Below are 15,981 nucleotides of genomic sequence, written 5' to 3'. Positions count from 1 at the left end.
GTCCATGTAGACCAATTTGGGTTTCCAATCTCTCCAAAAGAATGTGGTGATCGATGGTATCAAAAGCAGCACTAAGGTCTAGGAGCACGAGGACAGATGCAGAGCCTCGGTCCGATGCCATTAAAATGTCATTTACCACCTTCACAAGTGCCGTCTCAATGCTATGATGGGGTCTAAAACCAGACTGAAGCTTTTCATGTACATTGTTTGTCTTCAGGAAGGCAGTGAGTTGCTGCGCAACAGCCTTTTCTAAAATTTTTGAGAGGAATAGAAGATTCGATATAGGCTGATCATTTTTTAGATTTTCTGGGTCAAGGTTTGGCTTTTTCAAGAGAGGCTTTATTTCTGCCACTTTTAGTGAGTTTGGTACACATCCGATGGATAGAGAGCCGTTGCAGAGTTGTGCAGACTCAGGACAACTGAGCTTTGAAGGAATACGCAGATTTAAAGAGGTGTCCGTAATTTGCTTTCTAATAATCATAATCTTTTCCTCAAAGAAGTTCATGAATGTATCACTGCTAAAGTGAAAGTCATCCTCTCTTGGGGATGCTGCTTTCATTCCACTTTGCCATTATGGCCTATTGTGTGTAGGCCAGTGACTTTTTTTTTTCTCCTAAATGTAATAAATGAAATTCAGGCTGTGACGCGACTGAATGTGAAAAGGGATGTGAATACTTTCTGAAGACACTGTACATGAAGACACTGTACATGAAGACACTGTACATGGAGACACTGTACATGAAGACACTGTACATGAAGACACTGTACATGAAGACACTGTACATGAAGTCACTGTACATGGATTTAACAGAGTTTTGGAAAAACCTGGACGCATAAAAAAACAAAAACTGTTACCAAACTTTGCATCTGCCTAGTTCTTCCAGTAAATGTGTTTCTGTAAAATGTTCTGTGAAAATTGTTAAAAGTATTCCTTGTGCATAGTTGTGTGGTTTGTTAAACTTTTTAATTCAACGGTTTTTGTTTGGCATACATTTTTAAAGTGAAAAATCAGTCTCAGTGCAATTCTGATATTTTGGAATTACCCATATACAGTATCGTTGTGTTTGTGTGTTGACAGAGCAAAGCTAGCCTCTCTCTTTGATCTGGATCAGGCTGCAAGTCAGGGCAACGAGTCCTTCCAGTTCAGAGCCCCCAAACAGCCGAAGAAAACCCCCACCGCTCTGAGTAAGATACGTCTGAGGTCCTGTTTAAACACTGGTGAAATCCATTCTGTCCTTCCTCCCTTTGACGTAAACACTGATCCGACATGATTGGATAGAGGGAGGTTATGACTCCTCTAAACAGCAGGAAGGATGCATTTCTTCAGTATTGTGACTTGTACAGTTTAAACAGACTTCAGACCATGTGTAAACGCTAATGCAATTCTTCCAATACATCCATTAATGTATTGGTGCAAAAGTTCATGTTATGGAAGTGTTTAAATATGGTCTGCGTGGTTTTTGTTAACTCTGTGTGCGTTTTCAAAGGCCCATCTCCTCAAAAGCCTGCACCAACTCCTTCTGTCCTTTTGGCTACTGCTGTTCATGCATTCCGCTTGTGAGTATGTCCACCAACCAGCACCTGAAATCCATATCACTAGATAGAGTTGAAATGTCTTAGAGTTTAATGTGCATGTGAGTATGTCCATTATTAGTGTGCTTGAGGTGGTGCATGCGTGAGAGAATATGCATGTGTTTGTTGTTGTGTTCACAGGTCCTGTTTGATCTTGTCGTCATGGTTTTGTGTTTGCAGTGTGAATGGCCAGTACACAAAACAGGGGAAGGTGGGAGCTGCTATCCTGGGAAATCATCCAACCAGAGAGGTACTTGAGCTGTGAAGGATATGTAAAACTGGTTTCCATTAAGAATAAACAAACTCCAGGTGATGTGAAGAGGAAGTCTCCATCTCTTTACATTCAGTGCTTGGACTGAAATGGGTGCTGGTACTCATTTTGAGTGCTGTTTTTATTTAGATGCTGGAGCTCTGCAATGTTTTTAAAGTGAATAGTCTGTAAGAGGTGCCGGAACTCAAGCAGTAGAACATTTGAGGTGCTTGTGAGCTCCGCCCCAAGTCATGCACTGTTTATATTTAATCATAGGCTTTTCCAACTCAATTAATGAAGGTTCTTGTATTCTGCTCTAACCACTTAATAAGAAATATGTGACTCAGTTAATTGTATGATCTTGAGATACTGTTTTAGTGTAGAGTGAAAAAGGCTCAAGATAAATTGTTTTAATTTGTCTTGATACAGTAATAAATATATGGCAGTGATACAAACGTTTGTATAAAAAGGTTGTGTAAAACATAATGTAAACCTGCCTTTGTAACTACCACATAAATAAATGTTATTGTCAAGTGGGACCCAAGTGTATTCTGTTCATGCACACATCACGTTTGTGTTTGCCAAGTCATTTGTCTGTCTGCTTCATCTCGTCTTGATTGTTTTCTTCAGTACATGATCCTGCTTTATGGCAGCCAACAGAAACCAATCACAACTGCCAAGATCCATCTAGGATTCATCTTCACAGTGAGTAGTACATCTTCCCATGATGTGTCCATGCTTGTGTAGTTTTAACTGTGTGGTGTGTTTTAACTAGACTATATCAGTTTTAACGGTGTGGTGTGTTTTACTAGACTATATCAGTTTTAACTGTGTGGTGTGTTTTAACTAGACTATATCAGTTTTAACTGTGTGGTGTGTGTTAACTGTGTGGTGTGTTTTAACTAGACTATATCAGTTTTAACTGTGTGGTGTGTTTTAACTAGACTATATCAGTTTTAACTGTGTGGTGTGTTTTAACTAGACTATATCAGTTTTAACTGTGTGGTGTGTTTAACTAGACTATATCAGTTTTAACTGTGTGGTGTGTTTAACTAGACTATATCAGTTTTAACTGTGTGGTGTGTGTTAACTAGACTATATCAGTTTTAACTAGACTATATCAGTTTTAACTGTGTGGTGTGTGTTAACTAGATTATATCAGTTTTAACTAGACTATATCTGATTTAACTGTGTGGTGTATTTGAACTAGACTGTCTGATTTGCCTTCTCAGGTTCAGCCAGGTAACTATGGAACATTCTACGATGACCTAAGGCACAACTGGTCCCTGATGTTTGACTCTGAGAAAGCTGGAGTGGACTTTTGCAAAGAGGTGAACGACGGAAGTAATTTTTTTTCTCATACTGGACAGATATACACGGTGTGTACAAAACATTAAGAACGCTTTCCTAATATTGAGCGGCACCCCACCCCCTTTGACCCTCAAAACAGCCTCAATTCGTCAGGGCATGAACTCTACAAGGTGTTGAAAGCGTTCCACAGGGATGCTGGCCCATGTTGACTCCAATGCTTCCCACAATTGAGTCAAGTTGGCTGGATGTCCTTTGGGTGGTGGACCATTCACAGGAAACTGCAATTGTTGACACAAATCGGTGCTTCTGGCACCTACAACCATACCCCGCTCAAAGGCACTTGTCTCAAGGCTTAAAAATCCTTCTTTAACATGTCTCCTCCCCTTCATCTACACTGACTTGAAGAGGATTTAACAAGTCACATCAATAAGGGATCTTAGCTGTCACCTGGATTCATGTGTGCATAATGATTTGTACACTGTATGTAGAGCTCTATATATGGCTCTGGAAAAACAGATGGGTAGATGCATGGATAGTTTGTTTTATTGAGTTATTTGCACACAGTAAAAATCCATAGACTTTTTTAATGTTTAAATCTTTACCCACCATTACAGCTGTGTGTGGCCAGATGGAACAGTGAGACCACTGTAGATACACTACTGACCCAGGACCTGCTGTTAGGAGAGGGACAGGCGGTGGACTATGGTGACACGGTAGAGGTGGCCTTCACAGGCTGGCTTCTACAGAACCACAACATCGGACAGGTGACAAATAACTCAGAATACAGCCAAAATAATTGTGCTGTATTTGGAGAAAATCAACTGGTTCTGACAAAATTAATAAAGGCTCAGAAAAGCTCAGAGCATGGGGCAATTTGATTTGTGGCTTTATCATTTATTTATTTTTTAAATACAAAATATCAGAATATATTCAAACATTGACAATATACTGACATTCTAGATGCTTTTGATTTGATTTATTTGGATCTCTTTTAGTCCCCATTTGGACTAATCTTCCAAGAGTCCCTAAACATTAAAATACAATTTACAATACAAACACATTTCTACATATAACACACTATTACAAACATACATAATATACTAGCATAATGACCCAATAAATACTCAATCTAAAAAAATATTGATTCTTCATCTACTATAGTCCCACAACATTTATATGTATTATATTTAAAACGTTTTCAAATAATGTTTAAATTTATATATTGAAAGGTTTCTGGTTTGCTCAGTTAATTTATTAAATTTCTTTATTGCTCTAAATCAAAATGTTCTTTTGCCTATTTCTCTTTTCTGTCTGGACAACGCATAGATGGTGGACAATCTATTCCTAGTATTTATGGAATGTCTGTCTCTTAACCAACTGAATACCATTGTGAATAGAACTTGGCCGTTTTAAATTATGTATATTATGAAATAAAATAAGCATGTTTTTTTCAATTATCTTAATGATTGATGACCAACCAAGAACATTGCGCATGACTGCAACAGAAGAACCATATCTTTAAAAAATCCTTGCTGGATCCTATATTTTCACAATGCACACTTCCTCGCACGGTGCTCATTAGTTTACCTAATAAGCATCGTGCTGGCAGAAATTATGACTCAAACATTCTGACCAGTAGCTTAGCCTAGTATGGTCCTATACTCGTCATGTCAAACAGACTGACAAATGCTGATAATAATGAGAATAACCAGTCCATTGTACAATTTGGGAATTTAAGAGTCTGTGACTTTGAATGTAGAGATGATGAGAAGGAAGATTTCACCATTAGGATTTGGGCCACGGTATGGATTTGCAGTCAGTGAAAGAGTAGATATGAGACCAGGCCCCCACATCATAAAAGGAGACCTGACCCTCCTCACAATCCATAAACACCCCTGCCTTCTGTGGTGTGTCTCTCAGAAAGATGGGGACAGGGTAGGTGTCACTGGCTTTGTACTCACACCCATACCTCTGCATAGTCCAGTATCCATTCTGAGGCCTGTTGACAGACTCGCTGGCTACTCCTAAATCCTACTCAGTATTGCCTGTAACCATAACATTCATAGTAAAATCTCCCTGAAGAGAAGCCCTCAATTCCAAGGACATTGACAAAATAATCAAACCTCTCTGGGTGGTTTGGGAGATCATGTTCTTTTCTTCTGTTTTTCATTTGCTTCCCATCCTAGACAGAATGAGGTAAGGAGGTGCTGTATCAGGGTCCAGGGTCACATCTACTGCTGAATCCCCTCCAGCTCAACATCACCAAACCTCTTCACTTCACTCTTCAGTGTCTCCTCCAGCTGAGACACAGCTCTCCTCAGAGTCCCCAGACAGAGATCACTGTGAACACTGATCTCAGACCAGTCCTTGGTGGGTGGAGGGCTGCACAGGGATGGGAAGCTCTGGAGGAGTTGAAGGTGGCCCTCAGTGTGTGAGAGCTGCTCCAGCTCATTGTTTCTCCTCTGTAGCTCAGCGATTTCCTGCTCCAGCTCCTTAATCACCTCAATCAATGATTTCTACCTGGCTTCTCTCAATGGAGCACACCACAGCAGTGAAGACCTGCACGTTGTCTCTCTCTTTCCATTTCTCTTGCTGAGATCTGAGTTTGATCTCCTCAACCTTACTCTATCTTGTAAGCATCTTCTGGTCTACCTCTGCTATAACCTTTCCTAGTTTAGCCATTTTCTCACCCTACTCTTCTCTAGAGGGACAGTGTCATGTGGTCTGTTTTCAAGCAAAACACATGCAGACATGTCTGGTCACTTCAACAGAACAGATCCAGGAGTCTCTCGTGCTTCTTACGCATCCTGTCTTCCAGGTTCTCCACAGGGTCGATCAGCTTGTCTCTTTAAACCGGTGACTCTCTGAGGCTCCAAGTGAGTCTCACAGAAAGATGTCAGACACCAGGCAGGGCTTCAGGGACTTGAGCGTTGTCCCAGTACAGATGTCACAGGAAACTTCTAAGGGTTGAGCAGAGTTTTGGGCTTTCCCTTGGGTGAGGTCCTTGTTCTAGGCTTGTGGCTTTCCCTTGAACTGAGTAGCCATCTCAGAAATGAGAGTATTGATGCAAAGCTCCGGTTTCCTGTCAAATTTCTCCAAACACATGGGAGGCCGGCAAGGGTCACTAGTATCCCAATACTCTTTGATACAGGCCATGCAGAAGTTGTCCACATGGAATGGCTACTGGCTCAGTGAACACATCCAGACACGTAGAGCACAGGAAGTGCTCCTCAGACAGCAGACTGCCGGAGACGGCCATATCTAAACCGAGACCAAAGGTGAAACCATTATCAGTCAGTTCGAGATCATTTCAGTTTGAGTCAACATGGTACGATATTGCGATCCCTATGTGATCTGTACAAATCGTGACACATGGATCCTAACCAATTGTAAAGCATGGTTTTACCTTTACAGGGCAACATTGTGCACATCCTTAGATATTCATATTATGGGTCTTCATTGAAAAAACCCCACAAAATGCTATAGAACAGAGGGATGGGGCTGGATAAATTTAACCACCAAATTATATCTACTATATGGAAAAAAAAAACAAAAGGACGAGGTCAACATGATAGTTTCTAGACAATTTAAAGCTGTACATTAATGTATGTTTATGACATAGCTTACAAACAATGGAGTAAAGCAACCTTATATTTTGGGTTATGATCGAGTTATCATGAATCAGCACCCATAATGTATATAATTCATGATTAAAAAAATAGCTGTGTATATCACAGGGCCTTAAACATATGAGGCAAGCAATAGAGTTTAGGAAAATCTCACCTCTGTTGGGAATGTCTCTGTGCTTTCAAGAGGCCCAGATAAGGCTGACCCTAGTAAATGTTTTATCAGAGAGGAATAGACGAGGCCTATTAAATCTTTAGATTTACTTCTTTGAAGTGAAGTTTAATAGAACATTGTTGTTCCCACCCACTTTTCTCTTCCTTGAGCACTTCACCCTTTACATGGCTGAACGCCCTCCCACCTTGTTTACTATTGTCTGGAGAGAGTCTAAATGACATGGATTTTAAAACAAGAATTTTAGTTTGTTTTTCTTCCAGTGAATGTGTTTTGTGTGACTGTCCTATTTCTCTCTTTCTCTCTCTCACTCACTCACTTATCCTCTTCACAGTGCATGTCAATGCCAATTTGATCACCATTCAGCTGAATGTATTATATTGTTTTCTGTGTGTCAGATGTTTGACTCCAACGTGGGCAAAGACAAGCTGCTGAGAGTGAAACTTGGCACCGGCAAAGCCATTAAGGTAGGTTGTAGAGCAGGCTGGTGGGAGGAGCTATAGGACGACTGGCTCAATGTAATGGCTGGAATGGAACGTATGGAAACCACCTGTTTGACTCCGTTCCATTTATTCCATTACAGCCATTAAAATGAGCCCATCCTCCTATACCTCTTTCCACCAGCCTCCACTGGTGTAGTGGTCAACTCAGCAATATTACATAACCACACATAGTTAGGCAACTTCATGCTTACAGAAAAAAAATGAATGTTTCTCTCTCTCTCGCCTATCTCTCTCTCTCTTTAGGGATTGGAGGACGGGATGTTAGGGATGCAGAAAACTGGGCGTCGCCTCCATATTGTGCCCCCCACCCTAGGCTATGGGTCAAAGGGCATCCCCAACCACATCCCCTCCTCCAGCACACTGGTCTACAATGTGGAGATCCGCCGGGTGGGCGCACACACACTCACACATTCAGTTTCAAACCTCAAACAGTATCTCACTGTAGCCATGTGGAACTGTTTGTATACCAAAGCTAGAGGGCGTAATTGGCTAAAGATGGCTGTCTAGATGTTCTAACTCTGTGGGATGTATTTAGGTGAAGTTTGCTAAGGACAGTGGGTCGGAGCGACAGAGTGGGAGATTAACCACCAACTCTCCCTCCCCAAGTGTGGACAGTCTGGGCTTAGGGATGTCCCCTCAGTCTCAGCCCCCCAGCTCTATCCCAGCAGAGCCCAGGTATGTACCACTACCTTCACTGTTCCTCAGTGGGGGAGTTAGGAGGCTTTTTTATTTGGGGGTCAGATGTCAGGTTAACTATTTGACTTTTCTGCCAACAGGGGAAAGCCACTGAATGTGAAATCCAATTCAATAAATGAGCAACTGATGGTGAGTGTTATTTTCATTTAGTTGAACTTCTTTGCATGCTTTCACACACACATTTTCACTCACATTTGCGCACACATGCTCGCTCACTCACTCACCCACTCACCCACCCACTCACTCACCCACTCACCCACTCACCCACTCACTCACTCACTCACTCACTCACTCACTCACTCACTCACTCACAGTCAATCAGACACAATCTCTCTCAAACCGTATTATCTTACATACAGCTGTCGGATTCAGCCAAAGCCAAGTTGATCTCTCATATGGCCAAGATGGGTCAGCCCATGCTGCCCTTCCCAACAGGAGCCATCTCCGCCCAGCCAGACCACAGTGACTCCAAGACAGAGGTGGGCTCCATAGTGTGTGTGTGTGTGCACCTTCTGTTCTGTATAGAATTGTGCATTCCCACAATTCCAGCTTTTGACCAAATCAATGCTTTTACTTTGGAACCTGTTTGCCAGGTATGCTGGAAAAGGAGTACAACCTACAAACCGTTGTCACGTTTGACACCCATGACAGTGCCACTGACCTGTTAATATTCTACTGTATCTGTGTTACCCTGCAGGACCCAAGTGAATCTCACCCTTCACATCACTGTCTGTTCCCCCAGCCAGTCCAGATGTCAGCTGCACCCCCTGTACATGCAGGTAAGACCTCTCGTTCAGTGTCCATTTACATCCATGTGTTTGGTAGATCCACCAGTCATTTGCTTATATTCAGGGTTATATTTTCTGTTTCAGTGCCTGAGGTCGTTGTGCCAACTGCTGCCCAGCAACCAGTGTTTATGGAGACAGTGGTCCCACAGGCTGTGGACTGTGGTGAGAGCAGTCATGCCTTCCAGGTATTGAATTTGAATTGAATAACCAATATTGATCTCCAAAGGGGAAATTTGAAATGATACAATCTGCTTACCCCCCCCCCCTCACAGCCATACCCATCCTTTCAGTCTGCCTTTGGTCCGTCCTACCTTGGTCAGTTCCACCCTCATCATGCAGTTTCATACCAGGGTAATGAAAATACAATTTTCACTGTCACCTTGTCTAAGTGCAGTATAGCAGACATACTATTGTAATATGTTTTCAAGCTTTTATCTAAAACAACATTTGACCCGTCTAGCACCTAGTGATGTCCCTTCCTTGTTGATGACAGAGGTGCGACAGCACAACACTGAGATCGGACAGGCTGTGGGGAAAGTGGCAGATAAAATCAATTTGTTGGTCTCCAAGGTCAGCAGTGGACTTGTTTGTAGTTCTGGTAACACTTTCTTGTATTGCATTGTTTTGCGTATGACCTCATCATTCCTTTTAATCTCTTAATGATCCTGTCAAACTGAGACATTATAAGGGCTCATAACAAGTAACTAAGCATTGTAACAGTTTTAAGCCATGTTAACATATTTTATACCAGGTGGATGAGCTCCAGAAGCATGGTGGCAGCAACTCTCTGGGTCTGTCCTCGGTGTCCATGGAAACAGCCATGATCCTGCACAACATCCAGAGAATCACCCAGGTCAGTCATCTGTCCTACTAATCTACAGTGTCCTCCTCCTTTTCTGCTCTCCCTCATTCTGCACTGGTGTGGGGAAAAGGATTCTTGTCCTGGTCTACTGTCCTTCAACTGCACTGGTGTGGGGAAAAGGATTCTTGTCCTGGTCTACTGTCCTTCAACTGCACTGGTGTGGGGAAAAGGATTCTTGTCCTGGTCTACTGTCCTTCAACTGCACTGGTGTGGGGAAAAGGATTCTTGTCCTGGTCTACTGTCCTTCAACTGTACTGGTGTGGGGAAAAGGATTCTTGTCCTGGTCTACTGTCCTTCAACTGCACTGGTGTGGGGAAAAGGATTCTTGTCCTGGTCTACTGTCCTTCAACTCCACTGGTCTGAAAAAAAAGATTCTTGTCCTGGTCTACTGTCCTTCAACTGCACTGTTGTGGGGAAAAGTAGGACGGGTGAAAGCAATTACCTGATAGGCATTGACCATTGCATGGAACGGCATAACTTCTCCATTTGGGTTCCACAGGAGAACTTGTTTCTAAAGAAGGAGGTTCTGAAGAAGAGCACCCGAGTGGAGGAGCAGAACTGGAAGATCAGAGAACTCCTCGAGCAGAACCAGAGGTTTGAGTGTACAGTACTGTGTGTGTGTGTGCTTGTTCAATGAGTTCTGTAGATTTAAATACAAATATATATATATATATATATAATATATATATATATATATATATATATACAGTACCAGTCAAAAGTTTACACCTACTCATTCAAGGGTTTTTCTTTTATTGTTACTATTTTCTACATTGTAGAATAATAGTGAAGACATCAAAACAATGAAATAACACATATGGAATCATGTAGTAAGCAGAAGAGTGTTAAACAAATCAAAATATATTTTATATTTGAGGTTCTTCAAAGTAGCTACCCTTTACCTTGATGACAACTTTTTACACTCTTTGCATTCTTTCAACCAGCTTCATGAGGAATGCTTTTTCAACAGTCTTGAAGCAGTTCCCACATTCTGAGCACTTGTTGGCTGCTTTTCCTTCACTCTGCAGTCCAACTCATCCCAAACCATCTCAATTGGGTTGAGGTCGGTTGATTGTGGAGGCCAGGTCATCTGATGCACCACTTATCACTCTCCTTATTGGTCAAATTTCCCTTACACAGCCTGGAGGTGTGTTGGGTCATTGTCCCGTTGAAAAACAAATGATAGACGTATTAAGCGCAAACCGGGTGCGTATCGCTGCAGAATGTTGTGGTAGCCATGCTGGTTATGTTTGCCTTGAATTCTAAATAAATCATTGACAGTGTCACCAGCAAAGCACCATCACACCTCCTCCTCCATGCTTCACAGTGGGAAACACACATGTGTAAATCATCCGTTCACCTACTCTGTGTCTCAAAGACATGGCAGTTGGATCCAAAAATCTCATATTTGGACTCATCAGACCAAAGGACAGATTTCCACCCGTCTAATGTCCATTGCTCGTGTTTCTTGGCCCAAGCAAGTCTCTTCTTATTATTGGTATCTTTTAGTAGTGGTTTCTTTGCAGCAATTTGACCATGAAGGCCTGATTCATACAGTCTCCTCTGAACAATTGATGTTGAGATGTCTGTTACTTGAACTCTGTGAAGCATTTATTTGGGCTGCAATTTCTGAGGCAGTTAACTCTAATGAAGTTGTCCTTTGCAGCTGAGGCAACTCTGGGTCTTCCTTTCCTGTGGCGGTTCTCATGAGAGCCAGTTTAATCATAGCGCTTGATGGTTTTTGTGACTGCACTTGAAGAAAATTGCAAAGTTTTTGACATTTTACGGATTGATTGACTGACCTTCATGTCCTGAAGTAATGATGGACTGTAGTTTCTCTTCGCTTATTTGAGCTGTTCCATAATATAGACTTGGTCTTTTACCAAATAGGGCTATTTTCTGTATAACACCCCTACCTTGTCACAACACAACTGATTGGCTGAAACGCATTAAGAAGGAAAGAAATTCCACAAATTTTACTTTTAACAAAACACATCTATTAATTGCAATGCATTCCAGGTGACTACGTCATGAAGCTGGTTGAGAGAATGCCAAGAGTGTGCAAAGCTGTCACCAAGGCAAAGGGTAGCTACTTTGAAAAATCTAAAATATATTTTGATTTGTTAAACACTTTTTTTGGTTAGTACATTATTCCATATGTGTTATTATTCTAGAATGTAGAATATATATATTTTTAAATCCTGGGTAGGTGTGTACAAACTTTTGACTGGTACTGTATGAAAATATTTTATTTTAACAGGAAATATATTACAATTCATACATATCACAGTCAATTTATTTATAATTTACCAAGGAAAAGGTTTGGAAACCACAGTTGAAAAAAATAAACATACTCATAGTTTACATGTACACACATCAACACCTCCGCCTCCATATGATTCATCTCATGAAGATAATGTAGAACTCTCATTATTTACACCAATAGAAGTTTGTCCCTAAGGGTCCACCGCCCTGCAGCACCCCAAACCTAACACACCCACACTTCAGGATCTTAGTGAAACATGTGTACTAGGCCAGAGCCAGAGTGACAATCCACAGGACGGTAGACCCCCGGGGCCAGGACAGAGCGGCCTAAAGAGGTATCCACCCTGACATGGGTATGTTTTTAATACCGACTCCTTTTGTCTTACGGTATTCAATACAAGGCCTCCACACCTTATGAAAGTCACCTGGTATACTCTTAATCTGGTAATAAATCAAATGTAGTGGGTCATGGCATTTCTACCTACCCATTGTGGGAGGATAACCAGCCTTCCAATTAATGGCAATGCATTTCTTAGCCGCTGTGAATGCTAGGGTAAGGTTACACAGTATATACAAACAAATAAAACAACGGGAAGATAGAATGTGAATCTGTAGACATCCTGAACTATAAACAAGATGGTGTGTGTGACAGGTGTATGGAGCAGAGTGGTTTACTGTTGGAACAGAGAAAAGACGTGCTGAAGACCAGCAACCAACAGGACCAGGCCAGCCTGCTGGAGGCAGAGCAGGACAAGGTAGGAAAGAGCAGAGGAAACTTACTACACTCACACAGCGCAGGAGAGGGAGAGTCTCATTTGCACACACACTTAAGTCCCTCCCCCCACCTCTCTCTCTGTCTCTCTCTCCATCTCAGCCGCACCTGACAGAGTACCTAGCCGCCTCCTCCACCCTGGTCTCCAAGCTTCAGCTGGAGTCGTCCTCTCTGCAGAGCTCTGTCTCTGACCTGCAGACCCAGCTCAGCCAAGTCCTGCAAGACCGGGACAGCCACTGTACTCAGTTCAGCTCATTAGAGAGACTAGTAGAAGGTACAGGACTGGCAGAACCACTGCACTTGGATCTGCTTATTTGAGAGACTACACAATTTTGAATATCTTTTGAGTTGTGTCCAGCGTGCTGGGTGGGCAGGGTTTAAACTTTTGGGAATGTTCTATTGGGTCATTACACCATGCTAACTAAAGAGGTGTGTGTGCATACAGGGCTAAGGAAGGGGGAGGGGAGGGTGCAGGCCCAGTGGCATGCAGAGAAACTGAAGCGTAAAGAGATGCAGCTGACAATCGCCAACACAGAGGAGGAGCTACAGGACCTGAGGGCTGGGAAAGGCAACCTGGACAAGGTGTGTGTGTGTGTGTGGAGACGAGCAGGCGGGACCAATGGGTATTATCAGGCTGCAATACCACTGTCCCACATGGTGCCAGTATTCTTCTAATAAATGTTTGGTATAAAAAATAATCCCCTGACATTTCTTCTATAGAATATAGTACACTTACCCAATTCTGAATATACCCCTTGTTCCCAAAGTGTGCTCCCTTTCACTCACTCCTCCTCATTCATACTAATCCAATGCTTTTAATTCATTGAGTGGGAAGAAGTATAACCTCTGTCGGAGTCCCCATCACACTTCACAGAAGAGAATGGGAATTAGACTTTGGTCTTGATCTTGTAACACTGTCGGTCTCTGTCAGATGCTGTCGGAGAGGAAGAGGACGTGGCAGTGTGAGCATCAGCGTCTGTCTGAGGAGTTGGAGGAGGCGAGGAGAAGCAGCCAGAAGGAAACCGACCACCTGAGGGCCAGGAGAGGAGAAGTAGATCAGGGGGAACAGGTATATACACACACTCTCTCTCACACACGATGATCCAGACTAAATACCAGCCATATCAGTTGAAATGTTGCTACATACACAACATTGTTATTAATCATTAGTTGCATATAATAATGCTTAACATTATGTAAAGCATTAAACCTGCAGGCTTTAAACGTGTGTTTATCTAAAGGTGGTTCTGGATATGGACTGGCAGCAGGGTGGGTATGAGAAGGAACTACATAGCCATGAGCTAGCAGAAATCACACAGCAGAGAGACATTCTGGCCAGGACACTGTCAGAACTACAGGAACAGGTGAAGGACATACTGAGTGTACACACTCCCTAAACATTAGGAAATGTAAACGATTCAAACAGTTGAATTCCAATGCTCTCTCGCTCTCAGTATATGGCAGCACAGAGCAGGGCAGAGACCACCAGGAAGCAACTAGAAATGCTATTGGTTGAGCAGGAGAAGAGGCATGCCCAGCAGCCCAATCAGGATGCAATGGCAGAACAGGTAAGTGTTCCAAAATTCACCTCAGACTAGTCTGTACATGATTGGAGTAGTGTTTCTTAATCCTGGTCCTGGTACCCACCATTTTAGTGTGTCCCTAGCACTATACACCTGATTCCACTAATCACCTCATCAAACCTTTAATTAGTGGAATCAGCTGTTTAGTGCTTGGGCAAAAACTAAAATGTCCCCAGAAATACAGGAGTAGAGAAAGCAGTCTTTGGGTGGGTGTTTAATTTTTTTTACATCTACCTTTGCTCTAACAAACTACTCCAATGAGCAACACCAAGAGAAATTGACTTCCAGCTTCTTTATTGCTCTCATTCCTACCTCTCTCTGATCAGTGATTGTTTCAATGGTTTACGTGTGTTCCCTCCAGGTGAAGAGAGTGATGAACGGAGTGTTCCATTCTCTGAGAGGGGAGTTTGGCCTGCACCAGTCATACCAAGGAAGCGATGTCCTAGGAGTCATGCTTAGCACCATCAAGGTACAGTGCAACCAATAGCTGGTGTTTCCATTTCACATTGCCCTGCAGATAGTAAGGCTGCACCAACAGTTGATCATCGCTGCTTATGGGTGGTGCCCATGTTAATCCTTTTAACACCATGGGTTGTCCTGCACCAGTCATTTGAATCCAGAGTATGACATTGAGCATGTTGTTAATGTAAACAAGGAAAATACATTGTGTTAACGCTCCCCGTCCTACAGAGTGTCACCCTGGATCTGCTAACAGCCCACAATCCAGAGGAAGAAGAAAAGGTGGAAGAGGAGGAGAAATGGACAAAAGCTGTGGAGTAAAATAGGAGGGATGATGATGATGATACAGAGATGAATCGATCCAATGGATCAATACAAGGAAAAGAGGACAGTGGAGTTACTCAGACAGCCTGGACCTCTATTGTTCGGTCCTTGTGGTCTGAGGCTCAAGTGGAGGAAGAGTCCATCAATTCGGAAAGGCCTAGAAAACAAGGCTGAAGACACACCAAGTACATCCAGAGAAGAGACACCTTCTAAGGCTTGGACTGGCTCAGAGAATGGCCCAATACCATCATCTCTCATGGTTCTTATTGAGGAAATGTCTTGTCAAGTACAGCCTCTTGCAGTCCAAATTGACCAATCAAAGTAGATGGAAGTTGTACCTCCCCCACCGTTGTTTAAAAAAAAAAAAGATTTTGGAAGCTATACAAATGCATTTATTAATGTCCACATTTGTTTTATACCATGTTTATTCATTAAAAAAAAAAACTATAACGACGCTGGGCCAATTGGGACTCTCAATCACAGCCAGTTGTGATACAGCGTGGAATTGAACCAGGGTCTGTAATGACGCCTCTAACACTAAGATGCAGTGCCTTAGACTGCTGCGCCACTCAGGAGCCCCTATTAAACACCTTATTTTGGTTTGAGTTAACAATATTAACTTTTGAAAGTGAGATTTTCTTGGACAGTATAACACTGTATGTTCTGGGCAGCTACAAAATATTTGTTTTACAAGCCTCATCCCTACAACTTCATAAAACATTTTTTTTTTTGTCTTGTAGTTCAGGAATGCATGTCTGAATTAAATGATCAAAACGAACTTTCGCATGTTTGATTTGC

At 42.3% G+C, this 15,981-nt stretch overlaps 1 protein-coding gene across 1 annotated transcript; it reads left to right on the top strand.

Moving 5' to 3' along the window:
• Positions 1-693: 693 nt before the first annotated feature.
• Positions 694-15,961, top strand: fkbp15a (FKBP prolyl isomerase family member 15a). The gene is made up of 26 exons (XM_064941083.1): positions 694-794; positions 1,079-1,185; positions 1,488-1,557; positions 1,753-1,822; positions 2,453-2,527; positions 3,055-3,153; positions 3,748-3,897; positions 7,330-7,398; positions 7,678-7,821; positions 7,970-8,109; positions 8,211-8,259; positions 8,490-8,609; positions 8,828-8,909; positions 9,003-9,103; positions 9,191-9,269; positions 9,379-9,488; positions 9,670-9,771; positions 10,280-10,374; positions 12,698-12,800; positions 12,920-13,133; positions 13,263-13,399; positions 13,749-13,886; positions 14,059-14,181; positions 14,272-14,385; positions 14,762-14,869; positions 15,091-15,961. Exons 1-26 carry the CDS (start codon positions 694-696, stop codon positions 15,178-15,180), a joined length of 2,790 nt encoding a protein of 929 aa, XP_064797155.1. The 3' UTR covers positions 15,181-15,961.
• The last annotated feature ends 20 nt before the right edge of the window (positions 15,962-15,981 follow it).

This window comes from Oncorhynchus masou, chromosome 28, assembly GCF_036934945.1.
Source record: "Oncorhynchus masou masou isolate Uvic2021 chromosome 28, UVic_Omas_1.1, whole genome shotgun sequence".
NCBI lineage: Eukaryota > Metazoa > Chordata > Actinopteri > Salmoniformes > Salmonidae > Oncorhynchus > Oncorhynchus masou.
This window is presented reverse-complemented; position numbering and strand designations above follow the sequence as displayed.